The sequence below is a fragment of the Chroicocephalus ridibundus genome, chromosome 24 (genome assembly GCF_963924245.1).
Source record: "Chroicocephalus ridibundus chromosome 24, bChrRid1.1, whole genome shotgun sequence".
Taxonomy (NCBI): Eukaryota; Metazoa; Chordata; class Aves; order Charadriiformes; family Laridae; genus Chroicocephalus; species Chroicocephalus ridibundus.
In genome coordinates, this window is record NC_086307.1 from 3158440 (window position 1) to 3183046 (window position 24607).

Genomic DNA, 24607 nt, shown 5'->3' on the forward strand with positions numbered 1-24607 from the left:
ATCAGGGGCTGGGGACACTGGTGTGGGTTGGGGACACTGTAGGGCTGGGGACACCAGTGTGGGCTGGGGACACCACTGTGGGCTGGGGACAATGGTGTGGGCTGGGGACACCATCAGGGGCTGGGGACACTGGTGTGGGATAGGGACACTGTGGGCTGGGGACACCAGCACAGGCTGGGGACACTGGTGTGGGCTGGGGACACCACTGTGGGCTGGGGACAATGGCGTGGGCTGGGGACACCATCAGGGGCTGGAGACACTGGCACAGGCTGGGGACAATGGCACGGGCTGGGGACAGCGGTGTGGGCTGGGGACACACGTCTGGGATGGGCAGAAACGGGGCCAGGACCCCCCCACTGCTCCGGTCCCCGGGCCAGCGAGCGGAGCCGGTGGTGAAATCGTTGAGTCCCCAGAGCTGCGGCATGGCACCGTCGGAGCGAGGTCCCAGGTGCCACCAAGGCCACTGGAAGTGACAGGAGACAGCGCAGCCCAGGTGGCTCCTCGTCCTCCGCGCTCAGGAGCGGCCACCGCCGACCCGCAGCCCCTGGAGTGGCCACATCCCGCTGCCCAGCTCGTCCCGGGACCCGAAGCCAACGGACGCGGCGAAGCCAAGAAGAGGGGTCATCGGCGCGTCCCCTCAGGTCCCACAGCGCCGAACGGGTGGCCGGGAAGAGGGGTGACCACCCCGTCACCATCCCAGGGCGGGTGACAGCCAGGTCCCGGAGCCCGGGCAGCTCCCCGAGGACAGTGCGAGACGGAGCGTCGCGTCCCAACGGGCAGCGAGGTCACGCTGGAGAGGCAGGACTTTGGCCAAGCCCCACGGGATCAAGGTTCGGACAGTCCCGAAGCACCGGCCGGGCCGGGCAGGGTGTCCCAGGAGCGGCAGTGGCCACGTCGCCATCGGCCGCGGTCCCTGCCGGCGGCGCGCTCCGGCTGCGCGTCAAACAGAGAGCCTGGCATCGCTCCGGAGAAGCGGTTTTATTACGAAACGCGAGACCGAAACGCAACGTTTGCCCCCATCCCGGCACGCGACAAAACTGTTTCAAAGCAAATAACCAGCCACCGGATCACGAGCCGAATAGAAAATACGCGTCTTAGAAAATTCGACGTACCAAAAAAAAAAAAAAAAAAAAAAAAAAATCAAATCCAATAAAAAAAAAAATAAAATCAGAAGAACGCTGTTACAGGAAATCAGGAAGGAGCGAGGGGAGCTCCGGCTCGCTCAGCCGCCGCCGAGCCGGGACGCGCAGCGCGACCCAGCCCCCGTGGCTTTTAGCTGCCCTTTGGGAAGGGAAATCAACGGCCAAGGTATTGCTCAGAGTCACCCACTCAGAGTCACCCAGGGCAGGCGGACGCAGTCGGGCTGCAAACCTTCACGGGACAGAAGCGGTTCGAAGACTTCTACGTTAAAAAATATATATCTTTATATTGCTTCTTACGGATCTGGTGTAAGCCTCGGGGGTTTGTACACGGCGTCCGCTGCTCGCCAGCGTCTTAAGGAACCGGGCGCAGGGGAGGCAAAACGTCGCTCCGGTACGAGGTTACGGTCAGAAATACGAATCCCGGGACGTCAGGCTTCAGGGGAGGGAAGGATTTCAGCTGCGCCGCCCCGCGCGGGCAGACGGACAGACAGACGGGCAGAGAGAGCGAGGGCTGCCCGCGGGAGGGACAGCTCGGCACGCGGCGGGAGAGGAGCGGGACCAACGCTCGGGTGGAATTAATCCTCCAGGCAGGCAGAGGAGGAACGGGCACCAGGCGGCTCCTCTGCCCGGCCAACTCCGGCGTCCTGCGCTTCTCCGCTTCCACCACCTCTTCCACCCTCGCGATTCCCCGGGGGATCCCTCCCTGCGGCTCTCCTCAGGCGCCGCCGGAGACACTCAAGCGGCAAGGAGCGCTCCGCAGGCCGGGGCAGAGCTGCCTTTAGCCCGACTCGGCCAAATTTTGTCCCGTGATTTCCCCCAAAGGGCTATGGATAACGCAGCGGAGCGTTTCCTGCGCGGCTACCGAAGACCTTCCGCGCCCAAAACACAGGTCGCGGGGAAACGCTGGTGCTCTCCCGCCCCGCCGGGCGGCTCGGGGAAGACTGAGGCTTCTTCGGCGAATCCGGGCGTTAAACCAGCCCGGCAGCTACTGCGAGGCAAAGGGAGGAGGAGATAAAACCCAGCCTGAGACCAGAGCCGGGCAAAACCGTTCCAACGGTTTGGCGTTTAGGGAAGGAAACGTATCAGTGACCTCGGAGGAACCCGGACGAGGCGCCCGAGCCGCCGCGAGCCGCAGAGGGCTTAGCAAGGCGGGATACACGGAGCGGTGAGAACCGGCTCCGTTTGCTCCGGTTTCCTCCTCATTTTAGGACAGCGGTCTCGAGCCGGGGTTAATCGGCGATTCCTGCCCTGACAATTCCCATCAGCCTCCGCCGGGGAAGGCGGGCAGTGGGGAAACTGCCCCCGCGCGTCGGCTCCCCCACGCCCCACTTCCATTTTTTTTTTTCTTTTTTCTCTTTTTTCTCGAAAACACAAGCCGATATAATTGAGAAAAATCCTTCCCTGACGGTTCAACCTGTCAGATCCCGGCTGGGGTGAGATGCCGGAGAGGCAGAGCGGGACCGGCGGAACGCAGCGCGTTCTCCGGATCTCGCGTTCTCCTCCCAGCTGCTGGGAAGAGACCGGGACACGGCCGAACCTGGGGCCCGTTGGCACGGGGAGGAGGAAGAGGAGGAGGAGGAGGAGGGGACGAGGGCAGTCTGAGCGCTGGGGACGGCATTGGATGGCAAACAGCAGGCTGCAAACTGGTCCCCGCTTCGGCAGCGTCCTGGGAATCCTTCAACTAGGAAAGCAACCGCTGAGGGCGGCGCCAACCCTGCTCCTTCCTCGGCACTTCCCCTTCCTCCGGGCACGGCAGACACCGGGCTCCGACCCTCGCTCTGGCTGCCCGTCTATTTACCCCCGTCTATTTACCCCCGTCTATTTACCGGGCAGAGTTTGGTTCCCCCCCACGCACCGGGAGGGCACCGGGAGACTCTCCGTCGGACGGTACCCCTGGGGAGAGCTGCCGCGGTGAGCTGGGAAAAGCCGGGAAGGCTGCCGGAGACGCAGCGAGAACAGCGTCTTTCTTTTTGCTCAACTCTTCTTCATTTTTAAACTTTGTAAACTTGAAAAAAAAAAAAAAAACAACCAAAAAAAAAAACCCCAAACGAAACCCCAAAGCGAACAAACCCAAACCCATAAGTAGCACAATCGTACAACTACGGGGGGCGGGGGACGTGTTCCCTGTCTACTCATCGCTAAAACCTAGAGAAACAGTGGGGCGGTGAGAGAAAAATGGTGGGGGGAAGAGGGGGGGGGGAGAGGATGCACGCACTCCAGAGGCACACTGCAAACGGGCCGGCGTGAGACGGGACCGGCATCAGACGATCCCGAAGCGTTCTGCTCTTTTCCTCTTCTTTGCCTGCGAAGAGGAAGGACAAGAAAACCATCAAAACCACCCCCCCCCCAAAAACAAAACAAAAAAAGAAAGAAACAAACTCGAGTTCTTTAAAATCTCCCGCGCGACCCGGACGGGAGAATTTATTAAAGGTTTGGGATCGGTACCAACGTCGGAATTGGGCGGCTCCGGCCCCCTTTCCTGAGCCCACCGAGGGAGTTACGGAGTTTGGCCTCCCACCCCCGGGGGGGAAAAAGCGCCCCCGAAATCAAGGAGCCGGGGGGAAAAAAAAAAAAAATAAAAAAAAAATAGAGGGTGCCTGCCATAACGGCGCGGCTGCGGCCGCTTCGTCTTGCTGGCAAGGGGGCTACAAAGGGGCTGAGCCGGGAACAATGCCCACTTCAGAGGTCTGGAAACCCTTCCAGGCAGTGGGGAGGTGGGAAATGTAAAAAGGGCAAAGGGTTAACACTCTCCTATTCATGGAAAAGGTGAGAGGGACACACTAAAACGCATTAAATATACTATTGCGTCTCTCAGATATGCCTTTAAGCCGATACACGAGGGGCGTATAAATCTTAATTTTTAGCAGGATAAATAGCCCGAGGGCAACAGAAGCCCTAATCAAGAATCTCCGGGGGAAAGGTGCATTGGAGTGCACACAATACCAGTAAAAAGACCTTTTTGTTCCAGGCACAATCTCCAAGTGACCTAAAGGAAAAGCATGGAATCCCCGGCCGCGGCCGCCCCCTCGTCGGGCCGAGGGGGGGCTCATTCTCCCGAGGCTGGGAACGCCGCTTCGACACGGGGCAGCGGTTCCGCAGTAAAACCCAAAACAAAACACACACGCACGCACACAAAAAGAATAAAAAAAAAAAAAAAAAAGCCCCTAAACCCCACCTGAATTGTTGAGATTGCTCTTGGGAACCAAACAAAAACCCGCTTCTCCTCTGGCGGGGCCAGGAGCCATCCGGGTAAACGGTTTCCGAGACCCAACGCTCGCCCTGCCCCAACCTTCGTCACGTCATTGTCACGGCAGGAGCCCCCAGCCCGGAGGGGTCCCTTTGTCCCCAGGAGGGGGGTCCCCGGCTCCGCTGAGCCACATTTACGTGTGGCACCCGTTAGGTGCGTACAACACCCTCCCCGCCCCCCCCCCCCCCCCCAACTGAACGTAGGAGCTGCGGCGCCGGGGCACAGCCCGCACGGTGCCTCGGAACAATTTGTAGCAGAAGAAAGCGTAAAAGTCCATAAAAGAGAGCACAAAATCGCCCCGAGGAGCTTATAAATTTAAAAGATGGGCCAAAAGCAGAGAGGACGGAACAAAGCCCGGAGGAGGAAAGCTGGAAACAGGGTCAGCGTCTCCACCCTCATTACATCCTCGAGTCTCCGGGGATTTAGTGAGGAAGATCTACGACAGCATCCAAGGGGACGCAGAGGGTCCAGGAGCATCCAGGACACAGGGAATCAGGGAGTACAAGGAGCGGAGAGAGTCGGCTCCAAGCGAGGGGAGGGGGAACCGGGTTGGGAGAAACCGGAGTGGAGCAGATGTGTGTGTCCCGTCCCCCCCTCCCCACCCCACCTCTTCTGGAAGCATCCGCGCCATCCTGTGGGAGGAGGAGCTGGATGCCACCAGGCGCTGGCACACTCCCGCGGCTCGGCAGGCTCCCCAGCAGCCTATTTCCAGGGGGAGCCAAGGGAAAAGCCGCGGCAGATCGACGGCAGCAGCTCAACGCTCGCTGCCGCCAAGGCTGAGTGGCCACGGCAAGGGGTCAGCCCCACGCCAGCGCCGGGGACCCGGCCCCCAGCGAGGTCCCGGGTGTGCCGGGACCATCACAGCTGCCGTCAGCGTCCTCGGCCGCTCCCCATCCGCGTGGGAAAAGCTCTTACCTCTGTGTCCTCTGTAGCTCCAGCCCCGGCTGAACTTGTCACGATGCCAAACCGCTCCTTCCTCTTCTTCAGTTTCTCGTCTTCTTCGCTCTGGCACAAAGAAGGACGAAGGTTTATTTCGTTGGCAATACCCCAGGGTGCTCCTAAATCATGTTCCTCCCGCCCCCAATCCCCCGCGGCTGGCTACCGGAGCACCCACAAAACGTCGGGAGCAAGGCAGCGCGAGGCCGAGAGCAGAGCCGGCTGCTCCTCAGCATCGGCAAGGCGTCCGCAGGGGATGGGGGATGGAGAAGGGCCAGAGAAGGGATGGAGAAATGCTGGAGAAGGGTCGGAGAAGGGCTGGAGAGGGCATGGAGAAGGGATGGAGAATGGAGGAGAAGGGATGGAGAAGGGATGAAGAAGGACAGGAGAAGGGATGGAGAATGGAGGAGAAGGGCTGGAGAAGGGATGGAGAAATGCTGGAGAAGGGTCGGAGAAGGGATGGAGAATGGAGGAGAAGGGATGGAGAAGGGATGGAGAAGGGCTCAAGAAGGACAGGAGAAGGGCTGGAGAATGGAGAAGAAGGGCTGGAGAAGGGCTGGAGAAGGGCTCAAGAAGGACAGGAGAAGGGCTGGAGAAGGGTGGAGAAGGGATGGAGAAGGGATGGAGAAAGGCTGGAGAAGGGATGGAGAAGGGATGGAGAAGGCATGAAGGGCCAGAGAAGGGCTGGAGAAAGGATGGAGAAAGGCTGGAGAAGGGCTCAAGCAGGACAGGAGAAGGGATGGAGAAGGGATGGAGAAAGGCTGGAGAAGGGCTGGAGAAGGGCCGGAGAAGGGCTGGAGAAGGGCTGGAGAAGGGCTCTGTGGAGCAGGGCAGACAGCGAGGGCAGCTCCACTCCTGCGGCAGCCACCACTGAAGACACCAACGGGCAGCGTCCACCTCCCAGCCCCCGGCGGAAATAAAGCCACGGCCCCGCTCCCACTGCCCACCCTCACCGTGGCCTCTGGGCTCCCAATTTCTTCAGTAGGAACCCGAGAGTCACCCCAAGGGACAGACACCAACGCCGCGTCTCTCGGAAGCTCAGCACTCACCCCGCCGCCCCGCTTCCAGCCTGAGCCAGCCAACTCCTACTGACGTTTCCCAGAGCCTTCCGATCCCCGCTCCTCAAGGTTCTCCAAAAACCTGGAGGCTTTTTACCCCCCTGCCATCACCCATGCCGGTGTCCTGACGGCCAGTAATAGCCAAACCCATCAGCGCCCGTAAAAGCCTCGACGCACCCATTTTCTGCGGATTTATTCCTACCTCGGGCTGTTCCGTGCCTCTTCCAAAGCCATTTCTCCAGCGAAGGCTGCCTGATGGCTTCACGAGGCTCCCACCGCGCCTCCCTCCCCTCTCACTAAGTCCGTCTCAGAGCCCTCACCCCCCATCACCCTCCGCTTCACCCCATCACCCGGGGGAGCGCAGCTCACGACCCGGCTCTTGATCGTCCGAGAGCTTCCCCCTGCGCCGAGGCACCAACGCCATGGCCGGGGGCTCAGGGTGGAGGGCACCAGGGCAGGAGAACGAGGGCACCGCTTCCAAGAAAATACACTTGGAATCCCAGTGCTCCACCTGGATCACAGAACGGTTTGGGTGGGAAGGGACCTTAAAGCTCACGCAGTGCCACCCCCTGCCCTGGGCAGGGACACCTCCCACCAGCCCAGGTTGCTCCAAGCCCCGGCCAAGCTGGCCTTGAACCCCTCCAGGGATGGGGCAGCCACAGCTTCTCTGGGCAACCTGCGACAGGGGCTCACCCCCCTCACAGCAAACAATTTCTTCCTCAGATCTCACCTAAATCTCCCCTCTTTCAGCTTAAAACTCTTCCCCCTCGTCCCATGGCTCCCCTCCCTGCTCCAGAGTCCCTCCCCAGCTTTCCTGGAGCCCCTTGAGGGACTGGAAGGGGCTCCAAGGTCTCCCCAGAGCCTTCTCTTCTCCAGGCTGAACCTCCCCAGCTCTCTCAGCTGGCATTAGCCGGCCAAGCGGAGGAAATGGAGCCGGAGGCCGCTCTGTTGAAGCTCAAGGTGACAAACTGCACCGCGGGCGGCCGGATTTGAGGCAAGGGGCAGCGGGGACCCCCCGAGCGAGCAGCGGGGCGACCCGGCCGTGACAACCCCTTACGTAAAGGAGGCGGCGGTGACCTGCCCGGCGCTATCACTGCGGACACGGACCCGTGTTGTGGCAACAGCCCGGCCGAGGCGCTTGAACCCAAAGCCCTGAGGTTCTCACAAGCTCCGGCTCCGTGGGAAGCCCCTGACACAAACACGTTTGGTTCTCCCCCCCCACCACACGTTACAGCCCCTCACCGCAGGGACTGCTGCGAACACCCCGGCAGCCCCCCCTACCCCAAGGCCGCAGCTCAACCCTCCTCCCCAGAAATCCTCCCCACTGGGCTGCTTTAAAAACGGCTCCGTCATTAGGGCCTCACCGGCTCCCTTCTGCCGGTCCCGCTCCCCACCGGAGCGACCAGTGACGGTTACATCAGCCCCTGCCCTCCCTGGCCCCGTTTCATGCCGGAGGATGGGGGACAGCGGGTACAGATCCATCCTGGGCTCTCCCGGAGCAGCCGGGAACCCTCTCCCACCCCAGGTCAGGATTACTGCAGCTCAGAATCCCACCCCGGGTCAGGATTCTTCCAGCTTTCAGGAAAAAGGACAAGTCCCAGAAAAGCAGGGAAACTGGAGGGTTGGGAACAAAGGACGCCGGGAGGGATTATCAACCTGGGGACAGGGAAAGGAAGGAAAAGTTGCTCGCTGGAGCAGCGCGCCACACAAAGAAAAATCCAACCTGGGCATTAGCGACATTAAACGGGCTCTTAAAAACCACGGCCGCTTGCCCGCGTGGGTTTGAACCCCATGAGCAAGAGCGGACGGCCCCAACGCCGCCCACAAGAAGAAAAGCGCTGTGTCTTTAATGGAAGGACGCGGGAGGCTCCCAGGGAGTTGCGCCGAGCTGGAGGGTTTTATTTATTTTTTCGGTAAACCCCCCACCACCACCCTTACCCCAACCCCTGCCCTGCAGGGAAAAGCACGGAACCGTCCTCCTAAATCAACACGCTCCTAATGATCTCGCTCACTTGACCCCCTAGCACGCCGGTGTCAGCTGCAAACACGCGTACAATAAACTTCACTCCATCTTTAGCTTCTCGCTGACAGGTTTTGATTCATGGGGTGCCGAAATCCATCCGAGGAAAATTACCTCGATCAAAACGCCGCTATCTCCGCATCTATCAACCCCGGGTAGTGCCCCGGGGCCGCGCTCCGGCGTGCAAATGGGTGCACCAGCATCTGCAGGGAAAGCTGACCTTTCTGGCAGGATGTCAGATTTATTTTCTAACCTTAGTACTCCCAGGCTTGTTCCCTTTGCGCTCACGCCACGAGGGTTATTTTGTAGTTTGGCTAAAAAAAACCCAGGGGGGTGGGGGAAAGAAGAGGGGGGCGGGGGGGTGTGGGGGAAAAAGCTTTCATGAGGGACTCTGAGCCCTGAAGCTGAAGCCTTTCCTGTGATCCGGTAACGAGGGAGCATTTACACAAGCACCGATCTATTTTTGCTGTATGCGATCCCAAAGCTTTAATTTTGAGCCATAAATTCCAGCAGCGGGGTGGGGGGGGGGGGGAAGTGGGGGGGGCAGGGCTCCACTGGCAGCGACAGCGTCCCACCCCCATGGGAATCTGCCTCGGGACCCGACGCCTCTCCGAGGGACACCTGGGCTCCCTCCTGGTCTGGAGCACCCAGTCCAAACCCTGGGGGACGCCAGGCACCGCAGGGATGGGCTCTGCACCACCGCCGGCAGAATCGGGCCCCGCTGATGTCCCCAAGGCCGATGTCCCCAAGGCCGATGTCCCCAAGCTGCCGCCTGCCCTCTCCCATGCAGGGAAGAAGGGGGCTCACCCCTCCGCACCGCAGCGTTTCACCGAGCCCTGGGCACCGTCCAGAGGGACCCCAGCCTCCAAAGAATCTTGTTTTTCTTGGAGGAAGCGCCAGGAGTCGGGGAGCGCCCGGTGCGCAGGGGAAGAAATCCCAAAGGGACCTGGCATGGAAAAGCGCCCGTCAGCATGGATTAACTCCGGGTTTAACGGCTTGTCCTCATAGCGCTTATTCCCAAAAGAGAGAAGGATCCATTTAAAAAACTGGATCTTTCCCTCTCTCCTGGGAGAAGGCAGGAGCGCTGCTGCTGGCGCAGGAAGAGTTAATGCCAAAAGGCATTAATCCCTGGTTTCCATGGAGCGCGGAGCTCTGGCACTCACCGCTGCAGAGCGCAGGACATGCAGGACACGCGAAGCGCGGGACACGCAGAGTGCAGGACACGCAGGACATGCAAAGCGCAGGACACACAGGGCACCAGACATGCAGGACATGCAGAGTGCAGGACATGCAGGGCGCAGGACATGCAGGGCGCAGGACACGCAGGACATGCAGAGTGCAGGACACACAGGGCGCAGGATACGCAGGACATGCAGAGTGCAGGACACACAGGGCGCAGGATACGCAGGACATGCAGAGCGCAGGACACGCAGGACATGCAGAGCGCAGGACACGCAGGACACGCAGAGCGCAGCACACAGGGCGCAGGACACGCAGGACATGCAGAGCGCAGGACACACAGGGTGCAGGACATGAAGGACATGAGAGTTGCAGGACATGCAGGACATGCAGAGTGCAGGACACACAGGGCGCAGGACACGCAGGACATGCGGAGAGCAGGACACACAGGATGCAGGACATGAAGGACATGAGAGTGCAGGACACGCAGGACATGCAGAGCGCAGGACACATGAAGTGCAGGACATGCAGGACATGCAGAGCGCAGGACACACAGGGTGCAGGACACGCAGGACACATGGAGTGCAGGACACGCAGGGTGCAGGACATGAAGGACATGAGGGTGCAGGACATGCAGGACATGCAGAGCGCAGGACATGCAGGGTGCAGGACACGCAGGACATGCAGAGCGCAGGACACGCAGGGTGCAGGACATGAAGGACATGGGAGTGCAGGACACGCAGGACATGCAGAGCGCAGGACATGCAGGGTGCAGGACACACAGGACACGCAGAGCGCAGGACACGCAGCTCCTGCCCTTGGCTGGCAGCGCCCGCCGCTCTCCTCTCCCGCCTGAGCTCGGGAAGCTGCAATTCCTGCAGTGGAGGAATCGGGAGCGGCGGCAGCAGCGCTCGGGTGTGATGTTCTGCTTAACTGCCCCGCAGGAATCAAACTCCAAGAGAGGGGAAAACCCCAGCGCCAGCCTCGCTCTTCGAAGGTGGGCAAAAGTTGGTCCCTGCTCACCTAAAAGCATCTCATGGGCGAGGAGCAGGAGAGCCCCCCGCTTGGCCCCCAGGGCCTGTGAGATGCTCACCAATGGCTCATCACGAGCATCTCTGCGCTGCGCAGCGAGGGACAAAGCCACCAAGGTCCTGCCATCCGTCGAAAGATCCCTCTGTGCTCCCAGCACCTAGAGCCGGGTGCGGATTAAACAGCGCTTGCTCCCTCCCGCGTGGGCTACGAAATGAGGTCTCAGGAGCCGCGTCAGGCTCACCCCGAGCAGGGAGAAGGGTGAAGAACCCGCTTGGCTCTGCCGCAGACCCTGGCACAGAGCAGGGGAAAGGGAACAACGCGCAGGAGATGCTGCATGTGTTCAGCGATGCCCTCGTCCGCTCCCTGGGCCAGGCTCACTGCAGCCACGTGAAAGGTAACACGGCAGCCACCTTCGGCTCCCCGACGTGCAGGGGAAGGACTCGCTCGGTTGCACCCACCCCCCTGTGTTTTAAAAGCCCACGTCGCTATGAGATCTCTGCCCCCGAGACCCCAGGTTCACACCACATGAGCAGAGTGCTGCTTTCTCCGCCGATTAAAGCGCCACAGAATCCCAGACTGGCCTGGGTGGGAAGGGCCCTCTGGAGATCATCTCCTCCAACCCCCGGCCAGAGCAGGGTCACCCAGAGCGGGTGGCACAGGGACGCGTCCAGGCGGGTTTGGGATGTCTCCAGAGATGGAGACTCCACCACCTCCCTGGGCAGCCTCTGCCAGGGCTCTGCCACCCTCAACGTCAAGAACTTCCTCCTCGTGTTGAGGTGGAACTTCCCATGCTCAAGTTTGTGCCCGTTACCTCTTGTCCTGTCCCCGGGCACCACTGAGAAGAGCCTGGCCCCATCCTCCTGACACCCCCCCTTTCAGTATTTATAAGTGTTGATAAGGTCCCCCCTCAGTCGTCTTTTTTCCAGACTGAAGAGCCCCAAATCCCTCGGCCTTTCCTCGTCAGAGAGATGTTCCAGCCCCTCAGCATCTCGGTAGCCCTTTGCTGTCCCCTCTCCAGCAGTTCCCTGTCCCTCTTGACCCGGGGAGCCCAGAACTGGACCCAGTGCTCCAGCTGTGGCCTCCCCAGGGCAGAGCCGAGGGGGAGGATGACCTCCCTCCACCTGCTCGCCAGGAGGAAACGGCTCCGGATTTGCGGATGTATCCTCATGCCAAAGGCAGGGAGAGAGCCAGGAGCCTCCCTCCCCGCATCCTCCCGGGTGTTTTCGTTCTGGGAGAAGGGAAGGGCGCGTTGCCCACATGCGCGTATAAACCCGGGCCCTTCTGGTCGCTCTCCCGTCTCTCGCCGCAGCATGACGGATGGCAGGATGAAAAGCAGAGCCCCGGGGCTTTCAGGCGATGGGAGATTAATGATGACACGGCCTTGACCTCCAAAAGGTAAAGGTTATGAAACACTCAAGGGTAACGGGGCTTCCAATTTCATACCCGGAGGGTGAATGACAGCAACCGATGGTTTTATTCTCAGAAACACTCCAATCCCAGGACGCACAGCTGTCGCCCACCGCCTTTTTGAAATTCATCTCAGCGTATTTATTCCTCCTGTTTCTTTCCCCTCGCAGGCTCCGAGTGCTGTTAAATCCCTCTGAAGCCGCCGCCGCCGGACACCGGCGAGCGTTCGGCAGGAGACGGCAAGCCACAGGGAAGCCCAGGGTTTAGACAGAAATATTCCGCGTGCCGCTTTACCCCCCTTCCCGTTTCCAGCGGCAAAATTGCCTTTCACAGGGAGATTTTTCGCCTTGGGTACAGAGCGGGGTGCAGGAACGAGGAGCGACGCTGGGTTTCCGTGCCTCCAAAAGCTGGAGAAAAGGCAGGGGCGATGTCAAGCCGCCCCGTTCCACCCAGGCGAGGGCAGCTCCGGTGTCTCCAGCACCACCCTGCGCTTCCAGCCGCGGCCGGAGCCGGTGGCAGAGGGAAAGGCGCCAGAGGGTGAGCCAGCGGAGACGGCCACGGCTTTCTCCAAAATACAAGGACTCCGCTTAGATTACATCCAGGCGGGAGGAATATCCAAAGTCCCCGTCGCAGTCCTTACACAAAGAGGGTGTCGGTGGTAGAAGGACCCTCTGTGCCGCTGCCACGGAGAACGGACTTGTACACGGCACGGCTGACACGCAACCACACCATGGGGGCGGAGACGGGGGCCTCGGTGCGTTTCAGAAAACCATCAAACAGCGCTTTACCTCCACGGAAGGCGGGCAGCAAAACCCACCCCCAGCCCCAGCAGCTCAACGCTGGGACTTCAGAGGTGGCCTGTTGGCCATCTCCCAGCGAGACGGCGGCGACATCCAACGCGGCTGGGTCACCCACGGCCACCACGGGCCAGCCCACCCCCGCCCCAGGGATGATCCACACGCTCCCCGCTGTCCCTTCGGCAACTAGATTACAGAGTTAGTCCACCAAATTGCCCGAAGTCACGGCAAAGCTCCGTCTTCTGGCTCACTCCACCTGCTAAAAACCTACGCCAAGCGGCCGGGAGAAGTCTCGCGCCAGAACGGACCGAGCTGCAGGTCTCCAAAGATCTTGATTTACACTAAAAGGAGCTGGGAAGCATAAAGAGCACGAGTTTTTTTAACACGCTGTGCCCCTTCTCGTCGCCTATCCTCGTGCACCTGATTCGCTCACGCTAACGAAGCCCGAGCCACGCAGCATCAGAGACCGGCTGCTTTCCCAGACTAACTTCACCTTCTCACTGTGGGTTTGGTTTTTTTTTTACCCAAGCCAAGGGAAACAGGCAACCGCAAGCTCGCGCCTCGTCCTTCCCTTGGAAAATGGGTTGGGAAGGCAAAAAAAAAAATAAAAAAATTCAAAAGAATAAAAAAAGAACCCCAGCTGCCGCGTTTTTCTGTACATGGCGGTTGGGCAGGAGCCGCGGCAGGCGGCGGTTGGAGGCGTCTCTGTCTCAAGGCACCGTGGCTTTCACAGCCAGAGGTTTATGCCGGCCCCAAACGGGATCAGAGGGGGAGGAAGAGAAGAAAAGTCGCAGCCATGTGCTAAGAGCGCACCTGCAGCTCTCCCAGCGCCGAGTTGAAAAGCATTCTTCAGCTCGGACGTCAGGGATGGAACAAACACGTCAGGAATGCCGTGGCCGAGCGAGGGGGACGCGCTTCAGGTGCTCCACGAGGCAAAAGGGCCTCGGAAAAGGCTTTTTATCTCTTCGCACCCGCCGAGCAGCGTCTGAACTATCATGTGGCGCTTACGGAGGGTCTTCCCTCCCAAAGGTGGGGTGGGAAGGCTCCGAGGAGAGCCCCCGCGTGCGGCGCAGAGCCCCGGAGCGCGTTGGGGAGCGACGGAGCTGGCTGGGGAAGGGGAGGGCAGCGGAGCCGCAGGCGCCGGGCAGAGCATGAGAGTTTTTCCCCTCGAAGAGTCCACCCATTGTTAAAAAAAAAAAGTAAAAAAAAAAAAAGAGGCAACCGAGTGATGAGATAACATGATCTGAATTGCATATCAGCCCCAGATTTTTAAAAAAAAAAAAAAAAATCCGTTCTATTCCAACACAACAAGCACAAAAACGGCAACGCGCCGCGGCAGCGTCAACCCTTCCCCTGCAAATCCATGGGGCTCCGTGGGGCAGCGGGACGCGCCAAGCCCCGCTGTGCCGATGGTGTCCGCCTGCTGCCGCCACGCGGGCTAAACAAAATCCCGGCAAAAAGGAGGAAAAACCAACGGGAGTCTGAAGAACAAGAAAACTCTCGGGTGCAAAGGCACCCACTGCAGCTGCCGGGGCGGTCGGAGGCCATCGCTGGAGCCGCACAGCATTTATTCCCCCGGGATCCCAAGGAACATGGGGATTTCGACTCAAAGGCGGTTTTATCTCCAGGTCCGCGCAGGTACCCAAGGGCCTGGGAAGCCGGGCGAGCGCTCGCCGCTCCTAATTCCAAAGGGAACGCATTTTTTTCAGGAATAAGTGAAGCAGGTTTGGAGAGAGACCGGAGTTTTCTCCCGCTGCCCTGACACTCCCAAAGGCACCCGCGGCCGGGCGAGGACTTTGCACCCCGTGGAATGGCCAAAAGAAGCGCCAGCGGCTCAGGAGAGCAGAGCCAGGGACCCATCGGTTCCAGCGCGACCAGGGAAAACCAAACCAGCCCGGCAGGAGAAAACCGACAGGGCAGAGCAGCGCTTCCAGTGCAATTGCACCGCCCGGAGCTTAATTATCCGAGATTTTTGTGCTGATGCAGAAACAACCGCCAGCGCTCACCCCCGGGGAGCGGAGCACGGCGCTGCCACAGCTCAGTCCTTCACCCGCCACGTACAGCCGGGGTTCGGAGAGCGGATTATCAATTCTCTCCTACACCCAGCCTTTTTTCTCCGCCAAAGAACTCTGTCTGCAGCCGAGGCCGTGCCCGGACCCTGCAGGTCCCCCACCAACGGGGCCAGCCCTTCACCCGGGCAATGCCACGCATGCTCCACGGTTGAGTTTTAGGCTGGACACTGGGTTTCTCGGGGGTTGCCCCATCCCTGGAGGGGTTCAAGGCCACGTTGGATGGGCCTTGGATCAACCTGCTCCAGTGGGAGGTGTCCCTGCCCATGGCGGGGGGGTTGGAACGAGATTTAAGCTTTGGATTTGAGCTTTAAGGTCCCTCCCAAGCCAAACCGTCCTGCGATTCCCCAATTCCCAACCTCACCCCATAGACCATCCTCCTCCCCGGCAGAGCAGCCCGGGCTGACGGTGGAAAGGCGAAATCCTGCGGAGGGAGGAGCCGGCGTCGAGGGCGGCTCCAGCAGATTTTGGCCGGGCACCCAAAACTCCCGAAGTCGGCTGCCCCATGGCAGCAAACGGAAAGAGCTGCCACCCCAAAGCGCCGGGGGCCGCTCCAACCAGCGAGGGACGGCGGCAAAACCCAGCGGCGGGCAGGCGAGTAACGGAGGGAAACCCGCCGACGGACAGCGTTGATCCGCGCACAGCCCAGCGCCTCGGGAAAAGTCGGGATCCACGTGGATGCTCACCACCTCTTTCAACCAGAAGAGATGAAAGGCCGGGGCTGAAGCACCTCATGTTTGATCTTTTACGGTCACTTAATTTGGTTTCTCTGGTATCACCGAAAGCTTGAGATTCTGGCAGAGCTCGAAGGGAAAGCTCGCCCAAGAGCTGCTGCTCTGCAAATGTCGGACTAACTAAACCCTAAGAATTGTCAAATCCGTGCATTTATTCCGCCGGGACGGCAGCTCACGCGCCGGTGAGCCCCTGCTGCCCGGCTGCGCACCAGAGCGGGCGCAGCCCCATCCGTGGGGACCCTCCCCCTCCCTCCCCAGGTCTCCCAAACAACCCCCCCCTCACTTGCCTTCACGCCTTTGAAACAACGGGAATAGCCACAGCCCAGGAAAAGGTATATTAGCCACTAAATTATCCGTGGAATTAAGCTGTTCCATCCCAAAGGTTATTACGAGACCAGGTTTTTAAAGCAGCTTCTCCCGGCCGCCCGACGCCTGACCTCATGCATCTGCATTTTAAACGTTAGAAAACCTAAATCTGCTCACTCTGAACGAAGCCAGGCCCGGGAGACACCCGGCCACGGGCCGGCAGCGTCTCCGCGGGGCACCCGCTGGGGTAGGAAAGGTCCTGGGGATGGTCCTGGCTCTACGCTGGAGGCTCTCCAAGCCCCCGCGAGTTCAGCGCTCCCCGACCCCTGCGCCTGGCGCTTCCCGAAAGGACCTTCCAGAAAGCGCAGAGCTGGGAAAGATCCGCTCTGCCGCCCCGTAACGGAATCGGGGAGGGTTTTCTGACAAAGCGAGGCTTCCCACCGCTGAATTAGTGACACTACACAAACTTTTTAGGGCCTAAAAACCAGGGGTCGTTTGCCTCGACAGATTTTTCCTTACGCTCCCACCAACCCGCGGGCAGCGCGTGCGCGGCCGCGAGGAGGAAGCTCCATCCCCTCGAAAGCCGCAGCCACGACGCCAAGACTCGGCGCAACGTCCCCGCGGAGCCAAAACCCTCCAGTCTTCCAAGACGGGAAAGAGCTGCTGGAGTTATCATCTTAAGTGGAAGGAGGGAAGGGGAAGGAAAGGATCCTCAGCAGAACTGCGCGAGGTTTAATTCGCCTGGGGACGTTCCTCGCGGCCCACGCCCCCCTCCCCGCGTTTCGCAGCGGGATTTGGGGCTGGTTTTTTTCTTGGTTTTTTTCTACTTTTGTGCCCCGCGGTGAAGAGGGGTGAAGGGGAAAACCTGACTTTGTTTCTCCGGTTGAGACTGGAATAGGCTCTGGAAAGCCGGGAGCGAGAGCTGCCATTCTTCCCCGGGCCCGCTCCTCCAAATTCCTGCAGCCAAATGGTTCAAGAGCCCCTGAATGGGACATAATGACATCATTGATTGAATCATAATAGAGGGGGAAAGGGGGGGGTGGGGAAAAGATGTATTTGTGTTACAGACAAAAGCGAAGTTCTGTTTCACAGCGGGGACCAATGAAGAACCAGATGACTGGGCAGAGGGAGGTCAGAGAGTGTGTGTCCCCCCCCTCCCCGCTCTCCGCCATTGTCCCCCGGGAGCGAGCCCTTCGCCACTCCCCGAAGGTTTGTCGGCAACTTCGAGCCCTTTCAGGGAGCACCGGGATCAATGGGCGAGCAGGAGTCCCCCTGACCCCGCGCCGCACTCTCGTCATTTATTTTGAAAACGACATGGCGGGGGTGTGGAAGCGCAGCGTAAAGGGTGGAGGGGGAAGCAGAGGAATAACGGTGAAACGCCGGAGGAGCCAGGGGTGAGGGCGCAGCGCCGAGGCGTGCCGCCGCTTCTCCTGCGCTCGTTGCATGACGGGGCTGCGGGGAACACGCGACCACAGCTTTGGGAGAGCGTTGGCTGAGCCACCAATGGCAGCAGCCCAGCAGAATCCCAGACTGGCCGGGGTGGGAAGGGCCCTCTGGAGATCATCTCCTCCAACCCCCGGCCAGAGCAGGGTCACCCACAGCAGGTGGCACAGGGACGCGTCCAGGCGGGTTTGGGATGTCTCCAGAGACAGAGACTCCCCCACCTCTCTGGGCAGCCTCTGCCAGGGCTCTGCCACCCTCAACGTCAAGAAGTTCCTCCTCATGTTGAGGTGGAACTTCCCATGCTAAGTTTGTGCCCGTTACCTCTTGTCCTGTCCCCGGGCACCACTGAGAAGAGCCTGGCCCCATCCTCCTGCCACCCCCCCCTTTCAGTATTTAGAAGTGTTGATAAGGTCCCCCCTCAGTCGTCTTTTTTCCAGACTGAAGAGCCCCAAATCCCTCAGCCTTTCCTCATCAGAGAGATGTTCCAGCCCCTCAGCATCTTGGTAGCCCCTTGCTGTCCCCTCTCCAGCAGTTCCCTGTCCCTCTTGACCCGGGGAGCCCAGAACTGGACCCAGCGCTCCAGAAGACCCTTTCAGAGGGCAGCCAGGCGCCAAGTTGACATTTCAATTGGAAAAAAGAGTTCCGGGTTTCTTCAGATGTTGTTTTCTCACCCTGCCTCGGCAAAGGCCAGAGGAAACACCCCATGATGGCCAGTAAGCACTGAGAAGATAATGAAAGCCGCAGCCTTATCGGGTGTACAAGGGCATAAGATGTTCTCATCTGCCCAACCACAAGAGTTTCCAGTACAAAGAGAATCACAGAATGGTTTGGGTGGGAAGGGACCTTAAAACTCACCCAGTGCCACCCCCTGCCCTGGGCAGGGACACCTCCCACCAGCCCAGGTTGCTCCAAGCCCCCTCCAACCTGGCCTTGAACCCCTCCAGGGATGGGGCAGCCACAGCTTCTCTGGGCAACCTGCGACAGGGGCTCACCCCCCTCACAGCAAACAATTTCTTCCTCACATCTCACTTAAATCTCCCTCTTTCAGGTTAAAACCATTCCCCACGTCCCATGGCTCCCCTCCCTGCTCCAGAGTCCCTCCCCAGCTTTCCTGGAGCCCCTTGAGGGACTGGAAGGGGCTGGAAGGTCTCCCCGGCGCCTTCTCTTCTCCAGGCTGAACCCCCCCCAGCTCTCTCAGCCCGTCCAAGAGCAGGGGGACGACGCAGCGCACGGATCCCACCACCAACCCCGCGGACGCTCCCGTCTGGGCTCCGGGTACCCGACACCACCCCGGGGCGGGCACAGGGGCTCCCCTCCCACAGCACCTCCCTCCGCTCTTTCCTACGCCCCGAAACCTTCCCCACCAGGTCACGCACACCCCAAATTCCCCCGGCACCAATCCCGCAGTCACTGAAGTGCTGATCATAGCAAAGGGCAGCTCCACCTTCGCCTGATGCGGAGCTGATTCGCGGGGAAGCGAGAACGAAGCCCTCGCGAAGCCCCCGGTTAAATGCAAAATCAGAAGGTCCAGAATTGAAAATTCTGGAAAATCCTGGCAGATAAGGAACAAAATCCTCAGCAGAGCACAGCCAAGAGGGTCTGCCTGGTAAGGGCTTGGTGAAAGGCCCCGGGGAGATGGGGAAGAGCCTGGTTGTGGTGACGCCGACTCATGGCCGTGGGCGCCAGAAAGCAGGCGGTGTGATGGGAGAAAACACCACGACCAAGAAAGACGGGGCAGCTCCGCAAGCCCGGCACCCGCCACGGCACCTTTTCCATCGCGCCGGAGAAGGTGGTGGTGGGGGAAGTCGCTGGCAAGATTTACAGGATCGCGGGAGGCCGAGGCAGCAGGAGAGGGATGTTATTTCGGATCTGCTGGAGAGGAAATGCCAGACGGGAGGAAATAAGAGCAGCTGAGAGAGCACAGGTGACCGAGGGTCACAGCGCAGGCACCGCGGAAGGGACGTTTCGAGACGCCGGCTCCTTCCAGCCCCTCGGGCACAGCGACTTACCCACCGCATGGCTCAACTTGAACCCTTCTGGCACGAGCCAGCTGTAGGGGAGCGGCAGGAAAGCACCGGCGCCTCCTCCACGCCAAAGGACGGGCTTCCCGGAGCGTTCCTGTGCGGTTACGTGCCTGCGGGCACACCCTCAACCCGAAAGCACGGAATTACGCTCCCAACCCGAACCAAGGCACCCGAGGCCCCTCGTACCTCACGCGGCGCGGCCGAGGTTCGCGTCTCACGAAGTTCACTTCTTCCTCTTCGCGCGACGTACGCACACAAGCAGGGCGTAAAACATTTAGAAGAGCAACGAGCCGCTAAAAGAGCGGAGAGACTCTGGAAGCGGGAAACTCGAGCGTATTTCAAGCTTTTAAGGTCTGCCTCGCCCAGAAAGAGCGACAAACCCCTTGAAAGGCGCCTTGATCCAATACTCGTGTTTCAAATTCATCTTTACCCTCCTGCTCGGCAACGGCCCCGCGCAGTGCCAGGCTGGCGACCGCCTGCAATGGGCGGCCACTGACCACGGCAGCGCAGGGGACGGCTGAGCGGGTCCGCGGGCACCCGGCGCCTCGAGCTCCCTGCGGCTTCAGCGAGGTTTCTGAAGCCGGATTTACCGGTAGAAGCCTTTTCCCCCCCACGCCAGCCTGGAGTTATTCGCAAGGGATAAAGCTGGTTTGGACAAAAGTCGTTACTTGCCTTCTAGGAAACACAAGTCATGGATTTCCCTGCGCAATCCCATCGAACGCCAGCCGGGTCACCAGCGATGGGGATTGGAAACCCCAAATCCATCCCTCTGGGAAGAGGGGACAGTTGCGCTGCCCTCGGCCAGCGCGCGTGGGGCCAGCGAGGACCCGCCAGCACAGCCCTCAGGGGGAAACCGCTGCTTCCTCTTAAACAAAAAACACAAAAGGGGGAAAAAATTGAGGTCTGTTAAACCTTTACTTTTCCCTCGTAACCTCAGGTCTTATTTTCCCCAGGGTGACACAGCCCTGGGAAGATCTGGGCTCATCTTCGAGCGCACCAGTAAGCCACGTGCTGGCCCACAGGCTGTTCCAAGCCTCCCCAGCCCGTGCCCACGTCTCTGCTCTGCCCGGCATCCCGCATCCGACAGCCTTTGTCCAGAGCCGCCCCGGTGCCGAGCTCCACCACCTCCAGGACAGCAACGGGGAGGGCTCTCTGGGCACGGGAGCCTTAAAAACAAGACCACAACCCGCCTCCCCCCGCCATTACAAAGGGCGAACACAAACCTCTCGCCCGCCCCTGCCCTCCACCCAGGGATGCCGCCTGCGCCGGCCATTCGGTCGCCGAACCCCTTCCCCGAACGAGCCGGGAGGGGGCGGGGGCCTCGCTTACAGCCCCCTTCGCGTTAAAACGTCCGTGACTGCCAGCGCCATTCTTCACCTTGTCACTTCCCATTATCTTAAACCAAGGGGGCCGCATTCAGGCCGCTCAACTTGGCGAACGGCGAGGGGGCTTCGGAGGGGCCGGGGGAAGGCGAGGGGACGGGCACACACCCACGGCCACCGCGGCACGCAGCGAACGCCCGCCGCGAGCCCAACACGGGGCTCCTGTGCAGCGGAGGGGGGAAAAAAATTAAAATAAAGAAAAATAAAAATCAGGCGCTGAGGATTAGCGCTCAAGTTTCTGTAAATCCTTCCAGACCGGCTGGACGCTCTCCAGCTTTTACCTGCAAAGGCTGGAGTGCCCCAAAATCGCTCTTTCTCTCCTCAAAACTGAGCTTTACCTTTTGACTGAGGTTGACGTTTCAATACGGACGCTGCTACCCATCTGCCCGGCAGCGGCCAAGGCAGAAAAAGGCAGGAATCAGCTCGGTCTCCGACGAATCCCCGGCTGCTGCGTCTGCCCCGAGCATCCCAAGAGAGCAGGGGAAAATTTCGGGACCCACCCAGCCGCATCTCGCCCTCCTCGACACTCCTCGCCCCCTGCACAATGTCGTACCTGGATCTTTCGGCTCTGTACCCGCACGGCTGCGCAATTCCGGCCGCATTCCCTCGATTCTCACCCAGTTCCTACCTTCTGCGGGACTACTGACAAGTTTCTGCCACAAGGAAAAACACGAGAGGTTTTTTCCAGGGCTTTGCTTGAATTTTACTCTTTAAACCAGGCCTATTTTTTACCTCCCTCTGTAAATCCACCCGCCTTAGCTACCACTAGTCCAACTCAGAGGGAGACAGAAAAATCCTTGAAAAATTACCTAAAGCAGATTTTTTTAAATACCTAAAAATATTAAGATTTAAAAGCAGGATGTCGTGACAATTTCAGGGCACGGGGAAAATCCCGAGTGCGGAATCGCTCTCACCGCACGGTCTGTCATGACGGACCAGCCCACAGAATCGCAGAAAGGTTTGGGTTGGAAGGGACGCTAAAGATCATCCCATTCCACCCCCTGCCCTGGGCAGGGACACCTCCCACCAGCCCAGGTTGCTCCAAGCCCCGGCCAACCTGGCCTTGAACCCCTCCAGGGATGGGGCAGCCACAGCTTCTCTGGGCAACCTGCGACAGGGGCTCACCCCCCTCACAGCAGAGTTTCTTCCCGATATCTCACCTAAATCTCCCTCTTTCAGTGTAAAACCCTTCCCCCTCGTCCCATGGCTCCCCTCCCTGCTCCAGAGTCCCTCCTCAGCTTTCCTGGAGCCCCTTGAGGGACTGGAAGGGGCTGGAAGGTCTCCCCGGAGCCTTCTCTTCTCCAGGCTGAACCCCCCCAGCTCTCTCAGCCTGTCCCCACAGCAGAGGGGCTCCAGCCCTCCCGGCATCTCCGGGGCCTCCTCCGGCCCCGCTCCAACAGCTCCGTGTCCTTCCTGTGCTGAGGGCTCCAGAGCTGGACACAGCACCCCAGGTGGGGTCTCACCAGAGCGGAGCAGAGGGACAGAATCCCCCGCCTTGCGCTGCTGCCCACGCTTCTTTTGATGCGGCCCAGGACACAGTTGGCTCTCTGGGCTGCCAGCACACGTTGCCTGCTCATGTCGAGCTTCTCACCCACCGGCCCCCCCAAGTCCTTCTCCTCAGGGCTGCTCTCCAGCCATCCTCCGCCCAGCCTGGATTTGTGCCCGGGGTTCCCCTGACCCAGGGGCAGGACCTTGCACTGGGCCTGGTTGAACTTCAGGAGGTTGGCAGGGTCCCGCCTCTCCGGCCCGTCCAGGTCCCCCTGGGTGGCATCCCTTCCCTCCAGCGTGTCACCGCGCCACACAGCTCGGTGTCATCAGCAAACTCGCTGAGGGTGCCCTTGATCCCACTGTCTATGTCACCAACAAAGATGTCAAACAACGCTGGTCCCAGTACTGACCCCTGAGGAACACCTCGTCACCAGCTTCCATGTGGCCATTGAGCCATTGACTGCAGCCCTTTGAGTGCGGCCATTCAGCCAGTTCCTTATCCACCCAGTGGTCACAGAATCATGGAACTGTCAGGGTTGGAAGGGACCTTAAAGATCTTCTAGTTCCAACCCCTCCCACTAGATCGGGTTGCTCAGAGCCCCGTCCAGCCTGGCCTTAAAAACTTCCAGGGATGGGGCTTCCACCCCCTCTCTGGGCAACCTGGGCCAGTGTCTCACCACCCTCACGGTGAAGAACTTCTTCCTAATGGTGGTCCATCCTTCTAATGATGGTCCATCTTCCTAATGATGGTCCATCCATCAAATCCATGCTTTTCCAATTTAGAGACCAGGATGTCGTGCAGGACAGCGTCAAACGCTTTGCCCCTCAGCGTCTACCAGGCCACCCGGCCCCTTCCCCACCTCACCGCGATGCTGCTCCGAGGCGGGGGAAAAAAACGCCTTTTTCTGCTTTAAGAAGTGCCAAGTGCTCCATAAACCCACACCAAAAGCCGAGTTTGTGCAGTGGCCCTGAGGAGGAAGGACGCACGGACAACGCACAGACAACGCACAGATGAGCCATGGACTTCTCAGGATAAAGATAACCCCGGGGCGAATTTAGAGTGTGGGGAAGACACTTTTCTAGGCCATCTTATATATATTCTGATCACAACGCCCGGCAAAAGAAGATGAGAGAGGAGGAGGAAGGAAGGCGAAGCACGCAGAAGGAGAAGGGGCTGGGTTGTAACCCGGGGAGACGGCCCTCCACTGCCGCAGGCGGGGAAGAAAGCAGAGAGGGCAGGACCAGAAGGGCAGAAAGCCGACGACAACCACAAAAAGCGAAGTTTGGAGAAGAAAATAATACTCAAGGGCACGTGGCCCTTTCAAAGAACGCCGGGGCCGTCTCTTCCAAGCGACGGCAAAAGGCATTTCTTGACAACGAACCGGCCGCCGAAGCCAATCACGCCCCTCAAAAATCCAGGCACATGCCACCGGCCACGATGCGGCCGTCCCCAGCTCTCGCAAGGAACAACCCCACGGCCATGAATGCCTTCTCCTCTGCTCTGCCAACATCAGCACGTCCGTCGTCCCCCCCCGCCACCACCCTCCGCTTCCTCGGTGGTTAATGGCTTCCCATCCGGGGCTGGCGGGGGGCGTTGGGAAAGATTGCGGGCAGAAAAATTACCCAGGAAAAGGATTCCTCCTCAGCACGGTATCAGAAGCTCGCTGGAAGCCAAACAATTAAGCCAATTGTTTTGTTTTGTTTTGTTTTTTCCTCTCTCTCTCATTTAGCTGTTTTGTACACACACAGACTTTCTGCTGCTCCGCTGCCCCCTGCTCTGCTCCGCTGCCGCACCGACGTCACGCCGTCCCCCCGCCAGCCCGGCTCTTCTCTGCTCCCTGTAAAACACATTCTCATTAACCGTAATTAAACCGGCGTTAATCTACCATCACAACCGACGGGCCGTACTAAAGCATTAACTCTTCCCAGCCGGGAGAATCAGTACTTTTCGATCAAGGGGATGTTTTTAGCACCCTGTGGCGCTGCTGAGGATCCGACCTGGGATGCCCGCGGGGCTCTGGATGTGTCCTACGGCCGCATGGCCCCAGCTGTAAAATGGAAGATTTGCGAATCGGCAAAGAAAAATGAAGTTATTCGAGGTGAGGCAGGGCTCGGGAGCCGCACTCCCCACAGGTCACTCCATCTCCCAACAGACGCAGAATCTCCCCCTGCCACGAGAAGGCACCAAAGCGGGGATGGGACAAGCACCCCGTGACGAGGGACGGAACGCCCTCGGAATACGGAGGATTCGTGGCAAAAATCCTTTGTTTCACCCCCAGCTCAGGGAAACGCGCGGAGGCGGTGGGGGGGAAAGAGGGCTCCGAGCGGGGACTCCTGACTGGG

General features: G+C 59.8%; 1 protein-coding gene across 1 annotated transcript in view; it reads right to left on the reverse strand.

Moving 5' to 3' along the window:
• Positions 1–978: 978 nt before the first annotated feature.
• The window catches only part of SARNP (SAP domain containing ribonucleoprotein), a 39998-nt gene continuing 16369 nt past the window's right edge, over positions 979–24607 (reverse strand). The window contains exons 10-11 of the mRNA XM_063359135.1: positions 5305–5394; positions 979–3444 (exon numbers count right to left, since the gene is read on the reverse strand). Of these exons, the coding sequence (XP_063215205.1) occupies positions 3403–3444; positions 5305–5394 (132 nt within the window). The 3' untranslated portion in view covers positions 979–3402. The remainder of the gene's footprint in view (positions 3445–5304; positions 5395–24607) is intronic.